This window comes from Grus americana, chromosome 6, assembly GCF_028858705.1.
Source record: "Grus americana isolate bGruAme1 chromosome 6, bGruAme1.mat, whole genome shotgun sequence".
NCBI classification, from domain to species: domain Eukaryota; kingdom Metazoa; phylum Chordata; class Aves; order Gruiformes; family Gruidae; genus Grus; species Grus americana.
Genome location: NC_072857.1, coordinates 5,209,344 through 5,229,380, shown reverse-complemented (window position 1 = coordinate 5,229,380; position 20,037 = coordinate 5,209,344). Strand labels below are relative to the sequence as shown.

General features: G+C 37.6%; 1 protein-coding gene across 2 annotated transcripts in view; it reads left to right on the top strand.

Moving 5' to 3' along the window:
• Window positions 1-20,037, top strand: part of ARHGAP15 (Rho GTPase activating protein 15) — a 333,198-nt gene that overhangs the window by 32,272 nt on the left and 280,889 nt on the right. For both annotated transcript variants that reach the window (XM_054830636.1, XM_054830637.1), the window contains one exon: window positions 16,524-16,598. In XM_054830636.1, the coding sequence (XP_054686611.1) occupies window positions 16,524-16,598 (75 nt within the window). The remainder of the gene's footprint in view (window positions 1-16,523; window positions 16,599-20,037) is intronic.

The window sequence follows — 20,037 nt, the reverse complement described above, 5'->3', positions numbered from 1 at the left end:
TTTTTTTTTTTTTTTTGACCAGCAGCAAACCCACAAACGGTTCTATCTGGGAAAAGCAGCAAACTCACGTACAATTCTGTTTGGGTAAACGGGGTTGTATTTATTGTTTTACAAAAACAGAGGTATAGTATGACGGCAAGGTGGAAGAATATATAGGTATCAAAATAATTTGCGCTACTCTAAATTGTAGTTCAACAGAGACAAGACCCTACGCGTTCACTGGGGGATGACTTTTCCCTGATAAGCTCTAGTCCATCCACAGTAGTGATTAAGTTAAATACTTCATACACTAAATGTTCATATAAGAAATTATGGGGGTCAGAGGGGAAAGGGAAGGGAAAGGAAGCAGAATCGTGTTGAGGGGAAAAAACCTCCCACAAACCAACAACAGAAAAGAGTAGGCTGTGCAGAGGTCCGCAGCTACAAACCGTTTCCCTCTTCTCCCAATACCGTGTGGGTATTCAGCCCTCATCTCTGCTGCGTTTTTCCCAGGCTCCAGTGGAAGAGCCTGGATTAAGCTAATGCAGGGACATGTTTTGGCCGCTTATTATTTATTACAATTTTAGTTCCAGGTTTCAAAAACAATTAGGGAAACTGCTTAATAGGAAAATGACTCTAATTACTTGTTAATTGAGGTTATCTGCTCCACATTATTCAAAACGTAAATTGTGTTGACACTTGTACCCAGATATGATTACTTAATAAACAGACTGAAGATGCACCATGAATGCGCACGCTCCCCCCAAAAGGGGTATTTTATTTTCCAACTCTGGTTTGCTCAGCTGAAAGATGTTTAAAAAATATATATAAATTTTGCATTAAGCTCAGTTATACCGTGCTAGTTCAAATTCTGTGTTTTAAATAGTGAAAAGACAAAGTACTGAAATTTAAATGTTAAAGGGTTTATTAAGTTTATATATAATATATTTAGGTAAGGTTTATAAACAAGATGAAACAGGGTTACATAAAGTATGGTGTTACCTTCTGAATAAATAACTTAGCTGATAAATATCTAGATCTAAATAAAATACTAATGTTAATAGTTGTGACATTAATATTCAATTGTGTCTGATTTTGGGGATCTACAAAAAGAAGAAAGTGCTATTTTTTGGAAAAAAGAAAAAAAAAACCCAAACACCACAACCCAAAACTCATCTGGGGATGAGAGAGACAGGGTTCTGAACAAGATTATATTTTCTAAAACAAGGGGATTCTATAGTGTGAGAATAAAAACAAAATATCCCCCTTATATACTAGTGTGCTCTGGGACCTCTACTTTTTTACAGCAATATACAATCCCTATCTTTTAAAAAGTTTTGTCCGTGAGTTAGATTTCATCATAACTGAATGGCTAATAACATCTAAGGCCATGATTCCATATGATGGAAATTTGTGTATTTGCTGGCCATGTCAGCGTGGGTAGGATCAATCATGTTTAAAGTATTGCTTTTTGGTTTGGGGGCTTTTAATTTATTTTTTTTTTTTTTTCCCCAAAGGTAGGTTGCAAACATCATAACTTCCTTAGGAAAACAAAAATGTTTATTACAGAAAAAAATCAATAAGAAAAGATGAAAGGTAACATTTTTGTTCTAAAGACATAAAACAAACTTGTTGAGAAAAAGAGAGATTTCACCCGTGTTTCACCTTGAAACTTCTCTGTTTGAAATGAGAGAAAGGCGTCGGTTCAGGCAGGGAAGCTGTGATTTCAGCCTCAGAGTCCATCTCTGTGTCTTAGGCTCGGGACTCTCAATTGCTGAGGCGTTTTTGGAAATGCGAACCTCCACAAGCTACGGTGGTCAGGCAAGGAAAGGGGGAAAGCAGAAAAATGGTGGAGGGTGGAAACAAGTGAATTCTTCAGATAGCACACGTCACGGGATTATCCGGTTTTTAATATGCAAGCATAACTCTTCCACCTTGAATTTTTGGACTTGTATTTCCCTTAGCTAAATACCTTTTTAAGGCATTTTCTACAGAAATACTATTACTCTCTTCTCCTTCAGATTTTGCCAAGAAACGAGGGAAAGTTGCAAAGCCCACGAGGTTGGAAGTTTTAGAGCTGTGGTTGTGCCCATTAATTTTCTCTTCTATGATATTTTCCCATTTTCACTCTGTTTGACATTGAGCCTGAGCTTTGTTCCTGACTTGTAGCCTATGGCAGTGGAACGGGGAGATGAGACATCACGGAGATGTAGAGCACACATAAAAAGAGAAGATGTGTAAAAACTGAAATGACATGGCAGCTGAAGCAGCTTGTTGCTCAGCTTGGTTGCATGTTTGAGTGGAGAAAGCGAGGTAAATTGTGATATGTAAGAGAATAACACTCGACAGGGTGTATGGTTGTAAGGTATATGGATGCTCAATCATGTGGTGAGGCAGAAGGCTAAAGGACAAGCGCCTTCAGTATCCGCACAGTCTGTAGATCTCCGTATGACCTACAAAACAGAGGGTGTTAGGCTCGGAAAAATATCACTTACAAAGCATATGCAAGCTTTTAAGAAAAGAAAGGTCCATCTGTATCATTTGACTACCTCTTAATCTTTCAGTAATTATTAAAAGAATAAAGTTTAGGGGGGGGAAAAAATCACCATCACACAGTTCTGTGTGCGTTTGCACCCCAGATGGATGAATTCTTACAGCGGTATATACACACACAACCATTGCCACTTCCCACTGGTTATACTTAAGCACCTATTAGAGTTACATGTGCCTTTATGCTAATTTTTCTGAACATTTACATCAGCCACTATATCTGTGCCTGAATGGGATCTGACAATCTTCAAATCTGGAGTAGGTTTTTTTTTTATTGTATTTTTTTTTTTTTTGGACAGTCTCCATTTACAGTATTTTGGATATTTGAGGTGGGAAGAGACCGGTCCTTTGTATACTGACATTAGAACATTTGAAGATGTTTATTCAGAGCATTGTTTAAATTTTGATATTTCCAGGGCTACATAGAAAATAGTTTGCAAATTAGTTTCTATGGCAATGTGTAATAAATTACTGAAGAATTTATGATTTAGGGGATTTATGTTCTGTTGTGTTCTACTTTAACATGCACATGCTTAAGCCTGCAAGAAGATACAAGCAGATATTTTAAAAATCAGCATGATGCAGTATGCCAGCTTGCCTCTGCCTTTCTGAATGTACGTGCACCTGTATAAATGAGAAAAATTATCCCATTTTTGATTTGGCGACTCTCCTTACAGATAAAGAGGTGATTGTACAAAATGTAGTGCACTGCAAAATCAGCTTCACTGTTTTAGCATGTGGAAACTGTAGATTCCAGGTAGTTTTGTTCTTTTTGTACGATGCTGTGCTGTGCATTCACCATTTTATAAATCTATTGTCACGGATCTAGGTAGTGACAGAGATATATTGACTGATTGACTGCTCTTTGTGATGGCACCCATTATAGATATAGAAAAGCACCCAAATGCTTGAGAGTGTCTAAAATCTTCCCTGGAATAAACTTCGCCCCTGATATTGTATCGCTGAGGGGAACCCTGCAAGCACTGCAGTGCTGGACCAAACTGATGCTTTTACTGTGTCCTGGAGTTTCCCGAATTCTTTCTCAACTCTGTTCACAGGAATAATTTCAAGAATCTTGTTTTACCTCTAATTGTAAGAGGTTAATGCTGTGCTGTTACAGGCACGCTGTTAAGATCACGCAGCTGTTAATAGTGATGCGGGAAGAACAGGAACAGTCAATAAATATTTGTGGGGGTTTGGGTGTGGGGTTTTTCTTAAATCACGTGCGATTTGCTTACAAGAAACTGATGATAAATTTTACAGGCTACTAAGGACTAAAAAACTTGTTGAATGGCATCTACTAGTGATGTTAATATTAGAAAATTTGGCAATATTTGGCAAAATTTTAGGAAGCTTAAATGTCATGCTAGAGCCTTAAAGAGTTTTCTGAGGTGGTCCTTGCCTATTGATTTCAATCTTAAATAAATACTGGGTTGTCAAGGAAATTACAAAAGTTTTGAAAAGGGCAGTCATTATGCCAATACTCAAAAAGGGATAATGGTATGACTTGGAAAATTTTATAGGCAGATTAACCTAACAGAGTATTGGGTCAACTAATGGAAAAATTGTTGCAAGTTTAATAAAAAAAATAAAATAAGAATTTAGGAATATCATTGATGTCAATCATCATAACTGAATAAAAAACAAATTTAAAAAACCCTAACAAAACAGCATTATTTTTTGATGCAAGTCAAGTTGACAAAGACAGTCATATTTGTGAAGTATAGTCAAAGTTTGTAAGTCACTCGACTTAATAGTACGTGACATTCTGATTAAATATTAGCTATGCGCTATATCAGTGAAGCACACGTTAAATGGATTAAGAACTGATTAATTTACACGTTTCGGAAAGTAGTCCCTGAGGAATCATCATCAACTGGGTGAATTTTTAGAGTTGTTCTCCAGGGACGAGTACTAAGCTTGACACTAATCATTCTTTTTATCCATGATGTGGAAGTAAATAGAACAGTTCTAATAATATTTTAAAATAAAGCAAAGATTGATGGACTGGCAAATAGGTCTGGGTAAAGGCACTTGTGGAGAGTGATCTGGATTACTTAATGGCTGAAAGTGCATTTTAATTTATCCAAATATACGTATATATGGGAAATGCAGGCCACACTGTTCCCAGAATTAGGAACTGTATTCTGAGATTTTACTGCAAAATGTATCTCCTACAGGTGTTTCGGTGTCAAAAAGCTTGATCTAACCCTTGTGAGTGATAATGAAGGAGAGAGACAGCAAATATTCATGTTTATCAGTGGCGCTGATGAAAAGGAAACTAGAATAGATATTAAAACAATGCAAATTACGCAAGGAAGAGGCAAAAAAAAAATATTGGAGGTTAGGAAAATTGTCTTGCTGATGAAGGACCTACAGACCTTGGCATGTTTAAATTATCCAAAAGAAATTGAAAAGTAATTGATTTTGTACTTACCCATATTAAGGGACAACATTGGGTGCGAAATGATTCTTTAATGTAGCAGAAAAAGGCAATACAAGATGAAACGTCTGGAAGTTGGAAGGCCCCCAAAATAAAATGAGAGTTACAGTACATTTTGCAAAGACTAGTGGGAAACTATCAAGAGAATTGGTAAATTCATCATTTTTTCATGCCTTCAAATAAGAAATGGATCCCTTCCAGGGAGATATCAAACAGAAATTTCCTAGGCTAAGTCCAGCGCAGTTTGGATAAAATATTTATATAAACATTTCTATAAACAGTGCCATCTTGATTCCTCATCCATGTCAAGGGGTGGAGAAGCAAAGAGATTCAGTGGCAGGTGCTATTTGAAAGCCTTCATTGGGCTGGGGACGAAAGAGGAAGAAAACCAGCACATAAGTGATAAATCAAAGCCCTTTTCCCTCCATTGTGTGATGCGTTTGTGACTTTGCTGACAGAGTGGTATATATGTGTGTGCAGCGTGGTATATATGCACCGAAATATATACTCAAAGTTCTGTTTTCATGTATCACCAAAGCTTCTAATAACATTTGGCTCATTTGCTTTTTTTGAGGTGCTTTTTTTTTTTTAAATTTAATATTAAATATTTTTTTAAAAAAACAGGATCGATGACTTCTCTGGCAGTGCACCCAGAGTACATACTGCTTTTATACAGTGCCCACATTTTGCGTGGCAGTGGATAATTCTTGTTTTGTTTTGTTGAAAGTTTTTTGTTATACGTAAGGTAGGTGCCTATCAGAATGAGGAAAATCAAATCGGGGTAATTTCCAGTCTCTCTAGATGCTTCACAAGTTTCAAACTGGGTAATTCCATTTCTTCTTTTCTTTGTCTGCTGTATTAATGTCATATGGTTTGCTGTCAGTGTAATGCCACAAGAGCAAACCCAGGAGATTCAGTGTGCTTGGATCTCTCTTCTACTTCCCTCTCCTACAGGTTGTCTTCAGCACATGGACCAATTTGTGGAGTGAGCACAAAAGGGTGTGTCGTCATATTTGAAATGTTTCTTTTTCTATGAAGGGCAAATAATGAAATAATACTTAAGCAATATGCACAATAGCGTTTTGCAATTGTAGTTCTTTGCCAAGACAGAAATGGATGACACTTTTTTTTTCTTCTTTTTAACCAACGAATCAAATCAAGAACCCTGAAGCCCAATACAAATTTGAAGAACAAATTTTGGTATTTAAAAAAAACCCCAAACAAACCCTAACCTTTGCATTATAGTACTTTTACTGCGTCAGCAGGTTTTGGTAAAAGTGTTAGGAGATTAATTTTGTGTGAGATGAAGACAAATTGCAAGTGGAGAATCCTGGTTTGCTGCAAGGTTGTGATTAAATAGAAAACTGAGAAATCTCAAATGAAGAGTAAAGAAAAGTTAAGCTTTTAAATATTTTAATTCGTTTCCTAGCTGAATATTGTGAAGTCAAATAGAATAGGAAGGAGTAGTCCTACTAATTGACCTTTTCAAAATCACCCATTTGCTTAAAAAGCTACTTGAAGTAGATCAGTTATTATCTTGATTGCTCTATTTCTTTCATGTTAGTGTTTATAATGGCACCTGGGAAAATCTATTTGAAACCTTTGCTTCATTTTTTCTTCTGCTGCGTATGTACTTTGGTCCTCTAAACAATGCTAATAAGCAATACTGATTTTTTTTAAGAGATTGCAGGTTGTGATGATACGAGAGACTAATATGAGTAAAGAGGTCTGGAAAAAACACAGAATTCATAAGCTTGCTCAGGTTATTAGTGCAAAGGGAAGGGAAAGGAGGTAGCAAGTTAGATGGCCATCTAGATATTATCAACCTGATAGGTACCCAAGTGGTTCTGTATTACAGATTCTAATTTTGGTCTCTGAATAGTTTTTAATAAGATTTAGCTATGGGGTTGTCAGCCATGACCTGTGTTAGAAGATATTCCTTCCAATCGCATTAAAATTGTATGTTGAAAATTCCTGTACTGACAAAACCAAAGGACTTTCCATTGTAAAAGCCAATGTTTTACCTCCGCGTTGCCTGGAATCAGCCACCAAAAAGTTAGAAAGGAGGTAATCTTAGTGCTTTTTTTCCCTTTAGATTAAAGAAGCTGAAGTAAGCTTGGAAGGTCAGAGCAAAATAGGTTTTTATTCAGGTTCTTTGATTTTTGTCACTGGATGTTCATAGTGACTTTTTTGGCTTGTGTTCCTTATAAATCTAATTTCATTCTGGAGCCAGGACTTTTTCGGCACTGCTCCTGTGAAACTTGGACACAACGATTTGACAATATGTCCAGACCAAAACAGATCAAATAGTCACACATGACTGATTCGGCCGAGCATGCTCAAAGACAAGACTGATGTCTCTGTGCAGCAAACAATTCTCTAGGGTAGGGACAACGCGCTCAAATCCAGTCACCCCAGAGTAAACACTAAGTTAGACACAGCTTAAATGTGCCTTCGAGCACAGGCTTCCACTGCTGACTAGATGAGAGCCCCAAGCCAGGCTGCAGATCCAGCCATGCCGTAGCTTTTATTTCTCTTTTCAGCCTGCTAACAAGCATCCATAATTGTTAGAGCAGCGTTGGGGTGCGCTCAGCAAGGGGAAGGGGAAGGAAAAAAAAGAGAAAAACACTTGTTAGAATAAGTTTGTGAATATGTTTCACGGGTATTTGCAACTCGTTTTATTAATTTTCCATGAGTGTTTGTAAGTGCGATGGTTTGTTCGCCAGAGTGTTGGCAGAAAGGAGGAGTCCTGGAAGACTCTGTTGGAAATATTCTCTGCTGCAGATATCTCTTTGATTTTCCTCTCCCTCCTTCCTTTAAAAGTTTCAGTCATCTAAACAAAGAGCAGGAACTGTTGTGTGTAACTTTTCTAATGACACAAATACGGTGTATGAAGGACAGCTAAAGAATTATGAATGGCCTGTAAAAATATCATAGGATTTATATGCACATATAAAGTTGTTCAAATAATTTCAATTAAAATTTTAATAAAATAGAGTCTTTTGGAATAGTTAACAAAAAATATAATTTTAAAGTAGCTTATTAAAGTAATAAAATTATTATTATCTGTTGATTTGCTGTTAAACTCTATTTGGGAAGAAAATGATATTTTAACATTGCTGCTTTGTCCTAAAATATCTGCAATGAGGTTGGCTTTTTGACTCAAAAAAAAAAAAAAAGAGAGAAGCTTTTCTCTATTAATTTTTATAAAAAGAATCCCTTGTTACCAAGTAGGGTTTTCTCAGTTATTATTTCAAAGGGCAAAGACACAAATTAAAATGGATCTTTGTTAAAATGACTTTTTTACTCTCTACCTTTACTGGTGCCATTTTTTACCACAGAATACGTTCTGCAGTATGGTACGTACGGAACGTGCATTGAAGGTAAACGAATTCAGACAGGTCTGGGTTTGGTTCTCACTGGCTTCAGCATGATCCGCCTTCGATGTTTGTACGCTGTGGGCACTGAGTGACGTGCGGTGCCCAAGGTAGCTTTAAGCTAAGGTGGGTATCGGAGGCACGCTAGCCTGGGAAGCACCGTAAACCAGGCTGTACTCTGGGTTCGCATGGCCACGGCTATGCTGCTCCAGTGCTTGAGCCAGTTTGTTCCAAGTTAGCCCGGGTATCCCTCCACTGCCACTGACAACATAGAACGTATTCTTACACAAGAAGCCTTGCAATTTTTTGTATCGTTCCATTTTGTATTTTTTGTTCCCCCCCTCCCTTTGTATTTCTGGCACGTATATGTCCACAGGTGTTATTAAGTGTAGGGTAGCATGTGGTGTCCATGCTTCAGTGCTATTGCAGAGGAAGGACTTCCTACAGGAAAAAAATGATCACTTTCAGTATTTTGCAGGCTGCCCATCTAAGCCCATCATTGCCTGGCATCTACACACTAAGGGCAAGCATCCAGCGAACTTGTGAGTGGGCACCATGCCATCTGAACAGATGGGCATGGAAGTAGGCAGCCAGTAGACCATGTATGTGCATCAACTGTGGGTGTTGAGGGCAAGATTCCCAGTGGAGAATGTCCAAACAGCTGTCTGGCCTGAGCCAACATGCCTACGACCAAGCAAAAGTGCCATCCCTAAATCCTGCTGAGTTGGATTAACCTTCAAAAATAAAAATTGCTTCTGCAGTAGCATAAGGTGAGTTTTTGGCTTGTTTAAATCCGAGAGAATGAATTAGGTAGGCAGGATAAAGAGATGCACTAATGTAGCGTCCACTAGAGAGGACTGAGCATTTGTGTAGGAATACTAATAATATTTTGTACAAGGGTATTTATATGGTATACAGTAACTGATGACTTGCCGGAGTGTGACATCAATGTTAATTATGCTCTTTCTGTTAAGTCGGTCCTTTCAGGAGAGACCGAGCTTTTGAGTGCATTTTGATTGTAGTGTATGTGCTGGATGTGATTTTGTAAAGGCAATTCTTTTGAATTTTGTTGCACATTTACTTGCTAAGTTTTAATGGTTTGGTTTGTTTTGGTTTTTTTTTTTTTTTTTTCTTTCCCCTCACCTCGACAATACTATTCTGGGGTGCAATTTCAGGTCAGAGTTGCTGACACAGTTTGCTGTCATAGCTGAGTTCTCACATTTATTGTCTTTATTTTCCTAAGATCCAAAGGGGACATGAAAAGATAATCTATCATTACTCTCTGTCTGTATTGGCTTTGATTTTTACCTTTTATAGATATAACATCAAAGAACAAATTTTTGCAGACGTAGATGTCAGAGGCAAAGAGCAGTGAAATACTGATGTGTAGTGCATTTTTGTTCCTGCTGGTTTTACTCCGTATTTCCTCTGTCGTTGGTGCGCCACTCATCTGCAATTTTACGAAAGCACCTGCAGTAGTTAAGATTAATGTATTCTAATATCGTGGTGAACCAAAAGTAACAACTGCATGATGAACAGAAAAATCTGAATAGGAAACTTATCAATGCATTTTATTTTATAATATACATTTTCATGTATGGCTAGATGAATACTGTCAGGGTATGCACGTCGCTGTACTTTGTTACATATTACAGCCTGTAACAGAAAAGTCCAGTACAAATACATAAAAAGTCTCACTTTAAATGTTCTTTTCTTGAATCAATGAGTATTGTATTTAATACACTTAGAGCATATTGAAGCTCTGAGACCAGGTTCCAGTTTGATTTCCAGTTGGAAGTCCTGAGGATTAGAGGCAACGCAGCTCTTGGTCCCTTTGTGATAGTCTGATCCCCAGGTACACGAATGTGAGTGACCCACAGTCAAATTTAGAGCAGCCCTAGGATTTCTTGAGCTCATATGGGTGGTAAGAACCTTTTGTAGCTGTCTCCTCTTCTACATATGGTTTTGGCAGATCTCCTACTCCTGAAAAGGCTAAAAATGAAGCCAACTACATCAGCTGGGACTCCCTCAAAGCAAGGATCAATTGGACAAATTTCAAAGTCCATTTGAGTAGCTAGAGAGGAACAAAAGGGCTCCCACTCTAGGGAAAATCTGCTCCTGGGAAACAGCAAGCCATTAATGGAGAAAAGTAACTACTCCCTGACGTAGGCTATCCTTGGAGTTAAAATAATAGCCCAAATGGGATACCCCGAATTTGGATCACTCCTCCAACAATTTTGGGAAGGAAGGTGACATGGTTTCAAACAGGCCATGCTTCATAATCAAAGTCGTCATTATTTATTCTCTGTGATCAGAGAGTCAGTTCATCTTAACGCTGGCTGAAATTTAAACTAGGATCTGAATAATTACTTTGCTCTTATTTCATGAATGCAGCGCCTGAATAAATCGAGATACACCCGCAGTAAAAGCGCCGTGGCGCTTGTCTACAGCAAGTTCTGAAGGCAGGGAGCACGCCCACGTGATTAAATTGCCTTGATATAAAATACCTACCTTCACAGGCTCGAATACGAAGGAGGACCCTTGCACTGTGGGAAAGGTCTATAGGATTCTGATTTATAAGGGAGCAAGAGGTCAAGGGAAGTAAAACCATTATCATTATTTTCACAGGCTCTGGAGATCTGAACCGAGTGTAGAGGGCAGTGTGCTCAAAGGGAGACATGCAGGGGGAATGCTACACAGTCCTGCTTGCTCTTTTTTTTTTTTCTCCCACTGATTTCAGTCTGTAGATTGTGCTGAGAGTATGTCATATGTAACAAACTCAAGCCTGTAAGGACTGCGAAGTGTTTTTCTTATTAAACGATGCATAGAGAGATTATCTGGTCTGTAGCCACTGCAAAAAGCTCCATCCATGCAAGTTCCTTTCCTGAGCAAAGCGTTTGGTCACCTGTTTAGTAACGGGTTTTCAGGGGATGGGGATGGAGGGTGAGGAGCAAATGTGGGCTGGTCGGGGCAGGAATGAAATTACACTTTGTGCCTTTCTTGCCCTGCAAGCCTTAGAAGGTGGGGAGGTGGGGGTGGGGGGAAGCAGAGTGCGCTACTGTCACGTCATAGTGCCTTGCAGTCTCCGTTACCTTTTCTTCTGAAGGAATGTCTTTGGGACAACAAGAAAAAAAACCAACCATGTGGTTCTAATGTAAACCTCTGGAAGATGGTGTTAGGAGGGCTCCAGAGAAAGCCAGGAGCACCAGTGGCCACAGCTGTGGGCAAGTAGCCCACTGGGACACAGGAGCTTTCCCCAGGGCTGAATGGGGTCTTCTGCTGAGCTAGTGCACAGGTCTAATGCACCGAGAGCATCCACAGCAGCAGGATCAGGGGAAGGGGGTTGGTCCTGCTGTTTCTTGACAGCCTGCGTTTCTTGAGGATGGACCAAAACCCCTTATCTGCCGAGATGACAAAGGAGCATCTCCAAGTGGGGAGCCCTGTGGGATTTTCTCGGTGCCTTTCACAGCACAAGAGAAACCATGTCATAGCAGAGCTGTGTCCAAATAATTTCTGTAGATAATGATGAACTTTCCACACTGCCAAGACTGGATCTTTAAAACAAAATAAATCACTTTAAGCATGGCAGTGAGTGAAATGTTACATTTTCCTTGCTCTTGCCATTGCCTAGGTATCATTCAAGGGATGGGGCCATTAAGAAAAGCTACAATACGGTTTTGTTAAGTTTCTCTAAGCAGTTATAAGCTGTCACTGGAGTATGGGAGTGACTGGGAACGAAATGACCACAGACATCACTAAATCAGGTATCGCCCCTTCCTCTCTGTTGAGGGAACGGTTTTCACAGAAGTTTGTGTGACTAGTTTGTACTTTTATTGCAAACTTCTAAGCTGCCACCAGTAAGTTCGATCCTATAAAGAATTGAGTGTTCTGGCCCTGATCCAGAAAAACACTTAAGCCCATTGCAGAGTGATTTGCTGGATCAGGTCCAGAGAGGAGAAACATGAAGTAGTAGGGGATCAACAGTAGGGGCTTTCTCTTTTTTGGGTGTTTTTAAAGGACTCTTCACATATATGATTGCAGCGTGGGTAGGATGGAACAAAACAATAGTTAGACCCCTAAAAAGAAAGGTCAAAGCATGAACAGCATGAAAATGTTGGGGGTTTTTTGGTAGAAATCTAACAAAACCTCCATGAGAACCTTCTCCTTGGTGGAGCAGTACAGTGACTGATGGAGAAAACAGCAGGTAGATGTCATTCCAGGATTCCTCATCCAAAGCAGAGCTCTGCTGATCCAGGTGCTGCTTGTTCGAGCAAACCATGGTTTTCCCAGGCTACTTGTTTGTGAGTAAATAATCTGTGGTGAATAACTTATTTGATAATCTTGGAAACCACCTAGAAAGGCCTTACAATTGTCTTGATTATTGAGGGATACAAGTGAATTCAGAATGTTTCAGGAAATAATGAATTGTCTGTACCCTGCACTAGAGCAGCCTGTCTGGGCCTTTTGAGAAATGCTGGTTGGTTTTGTTAGGTTTGGTTGAAATCAAAAAGAAGTATGCTGCTTCTCGTTGACTAGATGAATTGGGTCAGAAATATGCTTGTAATAGGAAATAAAATCCAAATCAGTCCTCCAAGTCTCTTTTTAAATCAATGCCACACTATTTGCAGAGAGTAGCAATGAGTTAGTTGTGATGAATTCCCACAAAAAGAGGGAGAATTTAAAGAACAAATGGGAACACAGAAAGAAATGAAATTAAACATCAGGTTATTGTATTTTACTTCATCAATGTTAAAACAGCAGTTGTCAGATGGTCGTCCCTTCATGCTGGGATACCAGGCGTACGTAATGGAGGCTTTGCCTTTGTAGAAAGGATGATGATGGATTAGTGCTTAGATGCTGAAATAACTCTGGTAGGAGATGGATACCCTTTAGCTAAGGGAAGGGGGCGGGGGGGGGACGGACTGCTGAGGCTGAATTTAACAAAACCAGACTTGCCCACAGACTTGCAAGCGCTCGCAGAGTGGATTTTTAATGCTGCAGGTGACATTGTTGCTGACTGAAGAATGTTCATCAAATCAGAAAACTGCTGATAAGCTGCCTTTCCCAAAAAGGGATCTCACGAACTTCTCCTGTAAATCTCTGCCTTTCATCATACCCTGGGAGGTGAGGTAGAGGACTTGTGACAGATATTATTTAGGTTTTCCTTCGGTTTATCAGGGTAATCGAATGGAGCTATAGAGTAAAAAAAAGAAAAATCTCTATACATTTCCTTTATGGTCTATCTATTAAAATCTGAATGAAAGAATGAATGTAATTGAGCCTACACATCCCTGTGAATATTTTGGTACACCACTGAAAATTGTGAGTGTATTGGGACATGAATACATTGACTACTGTCACCCAGGTTCTGCTAAGAACCTTGAGACAGTGAACCGACTATATCGTAAAGAAAGTGATATGACGAACTCGTTCAGCAGTATTTGCAAAATATATTTAAGACCAAATTTGAATAAGGCCTGCTGGAATTTTATAAAATCAGTCTTAAAGAATATATCACCTCTGTTGCTGCACTTTTTTCAAACTGTTTTGATTAATTATTTTTAAAGTTCCATTTCTAAACCAAAAGGCTGGTAGAAATGAGTAAGAACTTTGTTGAAGTTTCCATTAATTCCATTTGTAAGCCAAATATTCGGGGTGTTTTTCCAGAAGAGCTTGATCTTGGCTTACGTAGCTGTGGATTTTGGTTGCATTTCTGTAACTAGATTCAGATTTTGGAGCCTCAGGACTTTCTTGTGTAAGATTTCTTATTGATGGGCTACAAAGTAATGTAACTTCTTTTATTTTTATCCTATAAGAGAAACAACTTTTTAGCAAAAGTATCACATTAAATAACCAGGTAAAATGTCTCTTCTATGTAGTTTTCCTTAACATTTCTGCTTTGTGTACAGCGAAGAGGTTTTTAAAGCAAGTAGTATCATCTATAACAGGATTTTTTTCTTTTTTCCTCCTTTCATATTTCCTGGAAATCTTACTGTTGTCTTTTTATTACACTACCACTAATAGTTAGCTAGTACTACAAAAATAGCACTTTTTACTATCTCCTTTCTTCATTTGGTGGTGGATGGATTTAGTGCTTCTGATATATTCTTTTTAGCATGTATCAAATGTGAGCATTTCTTTTGCTAATGCTCTGATGGCTGAACCAAAGACCCGACCGAAAGCTCTGATCGGTGCTGTGCTCTCCACAAAGTTGCATGTAGGGCCCCCGACAGACACGTATGATTCCTGGAGAGAGCAGCTGAATGTTAAAATAGATTCTCGGGAGTAGTGGTGTGTCTCGTTATTTAATTTGGATGAGTGAAGAATATGTTTTAGGAAGCATCGCTGGGCAATATGTTCTGTTGCGTGTTAAGGAATAATTAGAATGGGGGATCCGAGTAAGAAAGACTTTCTGTGATCTAGACCTGAATAGTTTAGTTATACGTCTTGAGCACTATAGAACCTTCAGAGTCATTGAACAGTAAAGATAAAGAAAAAGATAAATTGAATCAATTTATTTTGAATTTATATACTTGCCTCTGCCTGCATTAATATTAAGTTGCATCCAAAATCTAAATAGAAAGACTGTAATCTTAGAAGTTCTCTCAATAACATCAGCAAATCATTCTTGTTTACCCTACATGCTAATAAAACAGGAACATGACACTCCTGAAAACAAGATTGCAAAATACAGAAAATGTGGTCTGACATTTTTTTTCTCCCCAAAGGAGAGACTGCCACTAACTAAAGTATTTCTTATGAAAGCTCGATTGCTTAAGATGCAGAATATTAAGAGAGAAAAACACTTTAGGACACAGCCATGTCACCAGCTGTTACTCACCCTTAATGAAATTGTTAAGTGATATTCTTCATAAATAGGTCAGAGAAACTTTTGAATTGTGAAGAATGTTTTATCTCTTTCTTTGAAATGTTTGTATTAAATTTAGAACGGGTAATTCATTAAGCTCATTAGCTCTGACTAGGAGAGTAGAGCAATATCTAGGATATAGATTTCAAGGCTTAAAAATGTTAGTGCTTACAAATAAACATGAAAGCAATGTGTGGAGAAAAAATATAGGATCATAATATGTTTAACTGTTTTTCGAGCGTGGCCCTCTGGATTAATTAAGAACATTTTCTATATTCAGACACTTGAATATAAACAGAATACATTATGACTTTTGGTTAACTCTGTTTTAACAGGGAAAAAGAGAATGCATTATGATGAATACAGTGGAAACTAGTCAAGACTATATTTTTGTTGTTTGCTTTTTGGCTTCAGTTAAAAGAGAAGTTAATCACTGAATTTTACAGGATCCCAACTCCAAATTATATTATTATCAATTTACATTGAATTTAAACAGTAAAAGTTTTTTTATATTTACACACACACTTTTGAGTGACCTGTTCTTTGTTGCAGATTTTTAAGATTTTTTAAGATTTTACGTTACTGAGCTCTGCCAAATGCTTGATTTGTGATGAAACTTTTATTTAGTCTTAATAATGTCTGGTATAATGCAATAATTTTCTAGAGTTAAGCCACAGATGGTTATACTGGCTTTCTAGAAAAGAGGGAACTGGAGGAAATCAAGGACTCGGTACTTGGGAACAATTGTAGAATCAGAGTCCAGTATTGCTGTAGCCTTCCAGGCATGGAGATGTTAGAAATAGCCCTCAGAGCAGTTTAAAGGATAAATTACGTGTCTGTTCCCAATTATTTTCTAGTTTTTTCATTGACTTGCTTTATGGCCTTGAGGTTATAATTAGCATTTCTCCCATTTCTGTAAAATGGGTTTAAGAGCACCTAACCAGTTAAGCAATTTGTGAGATTCCTGATGGAAAAGTCATAATTTAAAATGACTATTAGTAATTGGTTAATTTTTAGGTAAATTTGCCAATGTGACATCGCAAAGAAACACATTTATACTAGAGATGTTTAGAGTTTAGTAGCTGTACATTTCAAATACACATGGCTCAGAGGAACATCATTTTCACAGAAATGCAATACTGAAAGAAACCAGGTTTCCAAAGCTCCGTCCAACCATGTTGTGCATGCCCAGTAATTACATTTGTTGGTCCATCTTTACCTGTGTATATTTGAATACTCTCTGAATTTAAATCTTTTTTTTCTTTCTTTTTTTTGCCTTTCCTTTTTTTTTTTTTTTTTTTTTTAGGTAAATCGTCATAGAAGAAATCATTCCCAACATAACCTAACGCTCACAGACATCATTAGTACCCAGGACCACACAGTAAGAATTGCTTTATAGAACTGATAAATCACCCTTGTTGTTTTAAATGTTTATAACGTAAATGTTACACATGCTTTACTAAAGAAAAAATACATGGGTCTTTGGATGCCTGAAGATGTTAAGGGATTTGAGGGACTTTTATTAATCAATAAAAAGAATAATTTTAGAAGGTACGAAGCAATTTATATAGCTTGACTTTGCTGTTAATTCAGTTGTGCTAGACTGATGTTTCATCAGCAGTAATACTTGGTATAAAGGAATGTGACCATGTCTTTGTCCTGTCTTTGCACATATAAAGGTGTTTTTAATAGCAATATCAATTTTTATAAGTAAAAGTGATCACGAAATTTAACAGCATTTTCCTTGACATTAAAAGAATCTAGGGGGAATGAGAAGCATAGAGGTTTTTCTATTAAAAGAAAATGAATATGCAAATACAGATTCATCAGAGAAATGTTGGTATCAGTGGTACTTTTACCTACACAAACTTTTCAGAATTAGGTAGGTTCAGAAGCTTTGAATTCCTCTAATTAAGAAAATTATAAAACCTATATGTGATATAGTGAAATTTACTTTTCCTTTTAGTTTCTAATACTGTTAGTTCATGAGAGTCTTTCTTTTTATTATTATTTAGACATACATACTCTCATGTTTAATATTCTTCTAAAAAGCAAATTTAAAAACACACACACACAAACCCCCACACAATAATTCTTTTTTTTTTTTTTTTTTTTAATTTCTATGCTAATTCTTCAGGGCATTTTGGGTCATTTTCTCAACCTTCCATATGCTGAAAAGGTGCAGGAAGGGCAGCAGCTTAACAACAAATGATGATATTTATTGAGACAGAAACAACAGAGTATATTGCTAGGATATATTTGGTATTCTTTTAAATGTAATATCATCCATTTGCAGAAGTATTGTAAGTTGATCCTGAGCTGTCTTGGAGGAATTTTCTTGAAAAGAAGTAGAACAGAGAAGGGGGTATTAACAGAAGTTAAACAAGGGGAATATAGCACCCCAAACAGAGGTGTTAAAAAGTATTGGGGTCATCCTAGAAATCTTTTTATTTTTCTTTGCAGTAAAGTTGTTTTGTAATTCCATAACTGCCCTGTATACTAATTACAGAGAAAACGGTGCACATTATCAATTCATGAAGACTATGCTAATTTTTTTTAAAGACCGCACCTGTACCAATTCAGTTAAAGCAATATATATGAAAGTTACTTTGCTTAGCACTGAGAGGTCTCACATTAACAGAAGACCTTGTATTTGTTTGTGCTGTTCAATTAGGAGCTGTTTAATTTATAACAAATGGCAGATTTGAGCTATGTAATTTAAATCAGGATATTTTATGAGCCCAACATTTGTTAGTGGGTTTGATATTCTAGCTCAAGACAATTATAAGGAAAATATGATAGAGCAGGCAACATTTCCATCTAGAAGCACATCCAATTTTTAACTTCAGAAAATCTGCGAATAGAGGGATTCAAATCTCATGTTGAAAAATCATATTTGCCTTTACTTTGGATTGGTTAAAATAACAGTTTGGGAACGGTGCTTGGTAAACTTTGAAAGCATGAGAATTTGGGTCTGATTCAGAGAAGCAATCATCAGCTTGAATGGTTAGCCAATGCTCCTCCCAATTTCTGTTTCCAGATGGATAGAAATATTAAAAAGAATAACCTTTCTCATATGTTATTTGGCATCTCTGGCCCTGGCCAAGCACCAGAAGTTTTATGCTACAGAAATGAAGGGTTAGAAGGGGAAGAAAAATATTGAAAGATGTAAAATAAGTTTGATTTAAAAAAAAAAAAAAAAAGTAGGTGGAGATGGAGATTAAGTCTTATTTTAGCTCTAATAATTCACCCATCCATCACTAGATAAATAGTGACATGACTCTGTACAATAATCCCTACATACTTTCTCTCTGGGTTTTCTATGGCAATGATATGCATGACAGGAATTTACATGAGATAAGTACAAATTATAGAAAATGCACACACTAATCCTCATGTACCTATTTGAGAATGTCATCTAAATCATTGTCCGCAGATCTACAAACCTTTTCATAGGTACAAACAGCTACGTACACAGTATATATTTCATTATGTGCTGTATACCAGCAAGAGATAAAATCTATGGAAATAGTTAAACATATTACATTATTAATATAATGATATTTTGTATAATCAAAATAACGGCTATGCCTGATTTTAAAATTCTTATGTTGCATGTTAAAGTATGTTTTATTGATATTTAATGTCTTTTCAGATGGCAAATTCTATTGAAATTGTTACAAAATCGCCCTGTGACACAATTTATTATAAAGATCATGTGGAGTTACTAATATCCCAGTCAGGCACTGATTCAGTAGTGTTTGAAAGGAAAACCAGACCCACTCTAAATCACAATTTTCCTTCTCTTCCCATTAGCGACACAGTTGGGACATCCTTAGCAAATTAGATCTGATGAGATGGCAGGTCAATAGGTTTGGCTGAAGACCAGTCATCTTATTTTGTTCAGTTTTGAACTATTAAATATAAATTTACATAGCCCCCCCAAAACCCCCTCTCCCAAATCGTATATCACAGCTATACGAGGGATGTTTTAGCAGATCATTGAGAACCAAGTGTCTGCGAGGACCTCTGGCTTAAGGAAAGTGTGCTCAGAGATGTGGAGGAGCACAAATGAAGAGGGAGAAGTGAAAAGAGCAAGCCTAGGACTTGCTTCTAACGTGCCAAAACTCAAGCACGGCGTTGGTACCCTACAACCAGAGTTGCCACCTTGCGCGTAGCGGCAGAGTCCCTGCCCTGTTCTGACGCCACAGAAAAGGGACGAGGTTTCAGTAGCGGCACTAGCAGAGCATGGGATCTACAAAGGTGGTATCAGGTCGCTAATATCACATACTGCTTTCTATAGGTAATCGCCAAGGGCTTTGCCGATTTGGGTGTACTTTGGACAATGCACAACACAGCTGTGCTTTCCCTTGTTTATAATTCTAGTTTCAGATTGTATGTCGAGCATTGACAGAATCGCTCAATTTGGTTTTCCGCATCGTACTATGAGATCATTTAGTTCAGCTGGAAACTTGAAGACAAGTTCTCCCTGCACGTGGATGCACACACTCCAGTGAAGTGTGACCTTTTAAGAGCTGTGAGGGGTGGGCGAACCCCTCAAAACCAGAGCTCATCCGAAAGGCAGCACCGCTTAAAAGCATGATGCCTTTTAGCATCTTGCATGAACCTTTATTTAGTGCTAACTCAAAGCAAAATGTGGCACCTGTGCAGACAATGTAACTTTTCCTCTTGTACAGATATGTAATGTTTTCTGACATGGTTACCCCTAAACGTGACTCTCTTTAGAAATGAGGAAGCAAGAGTCTTTTACAGAAATATGGTGTGTCCCTCATACCTATTAATGAAACACAGACTCCTGC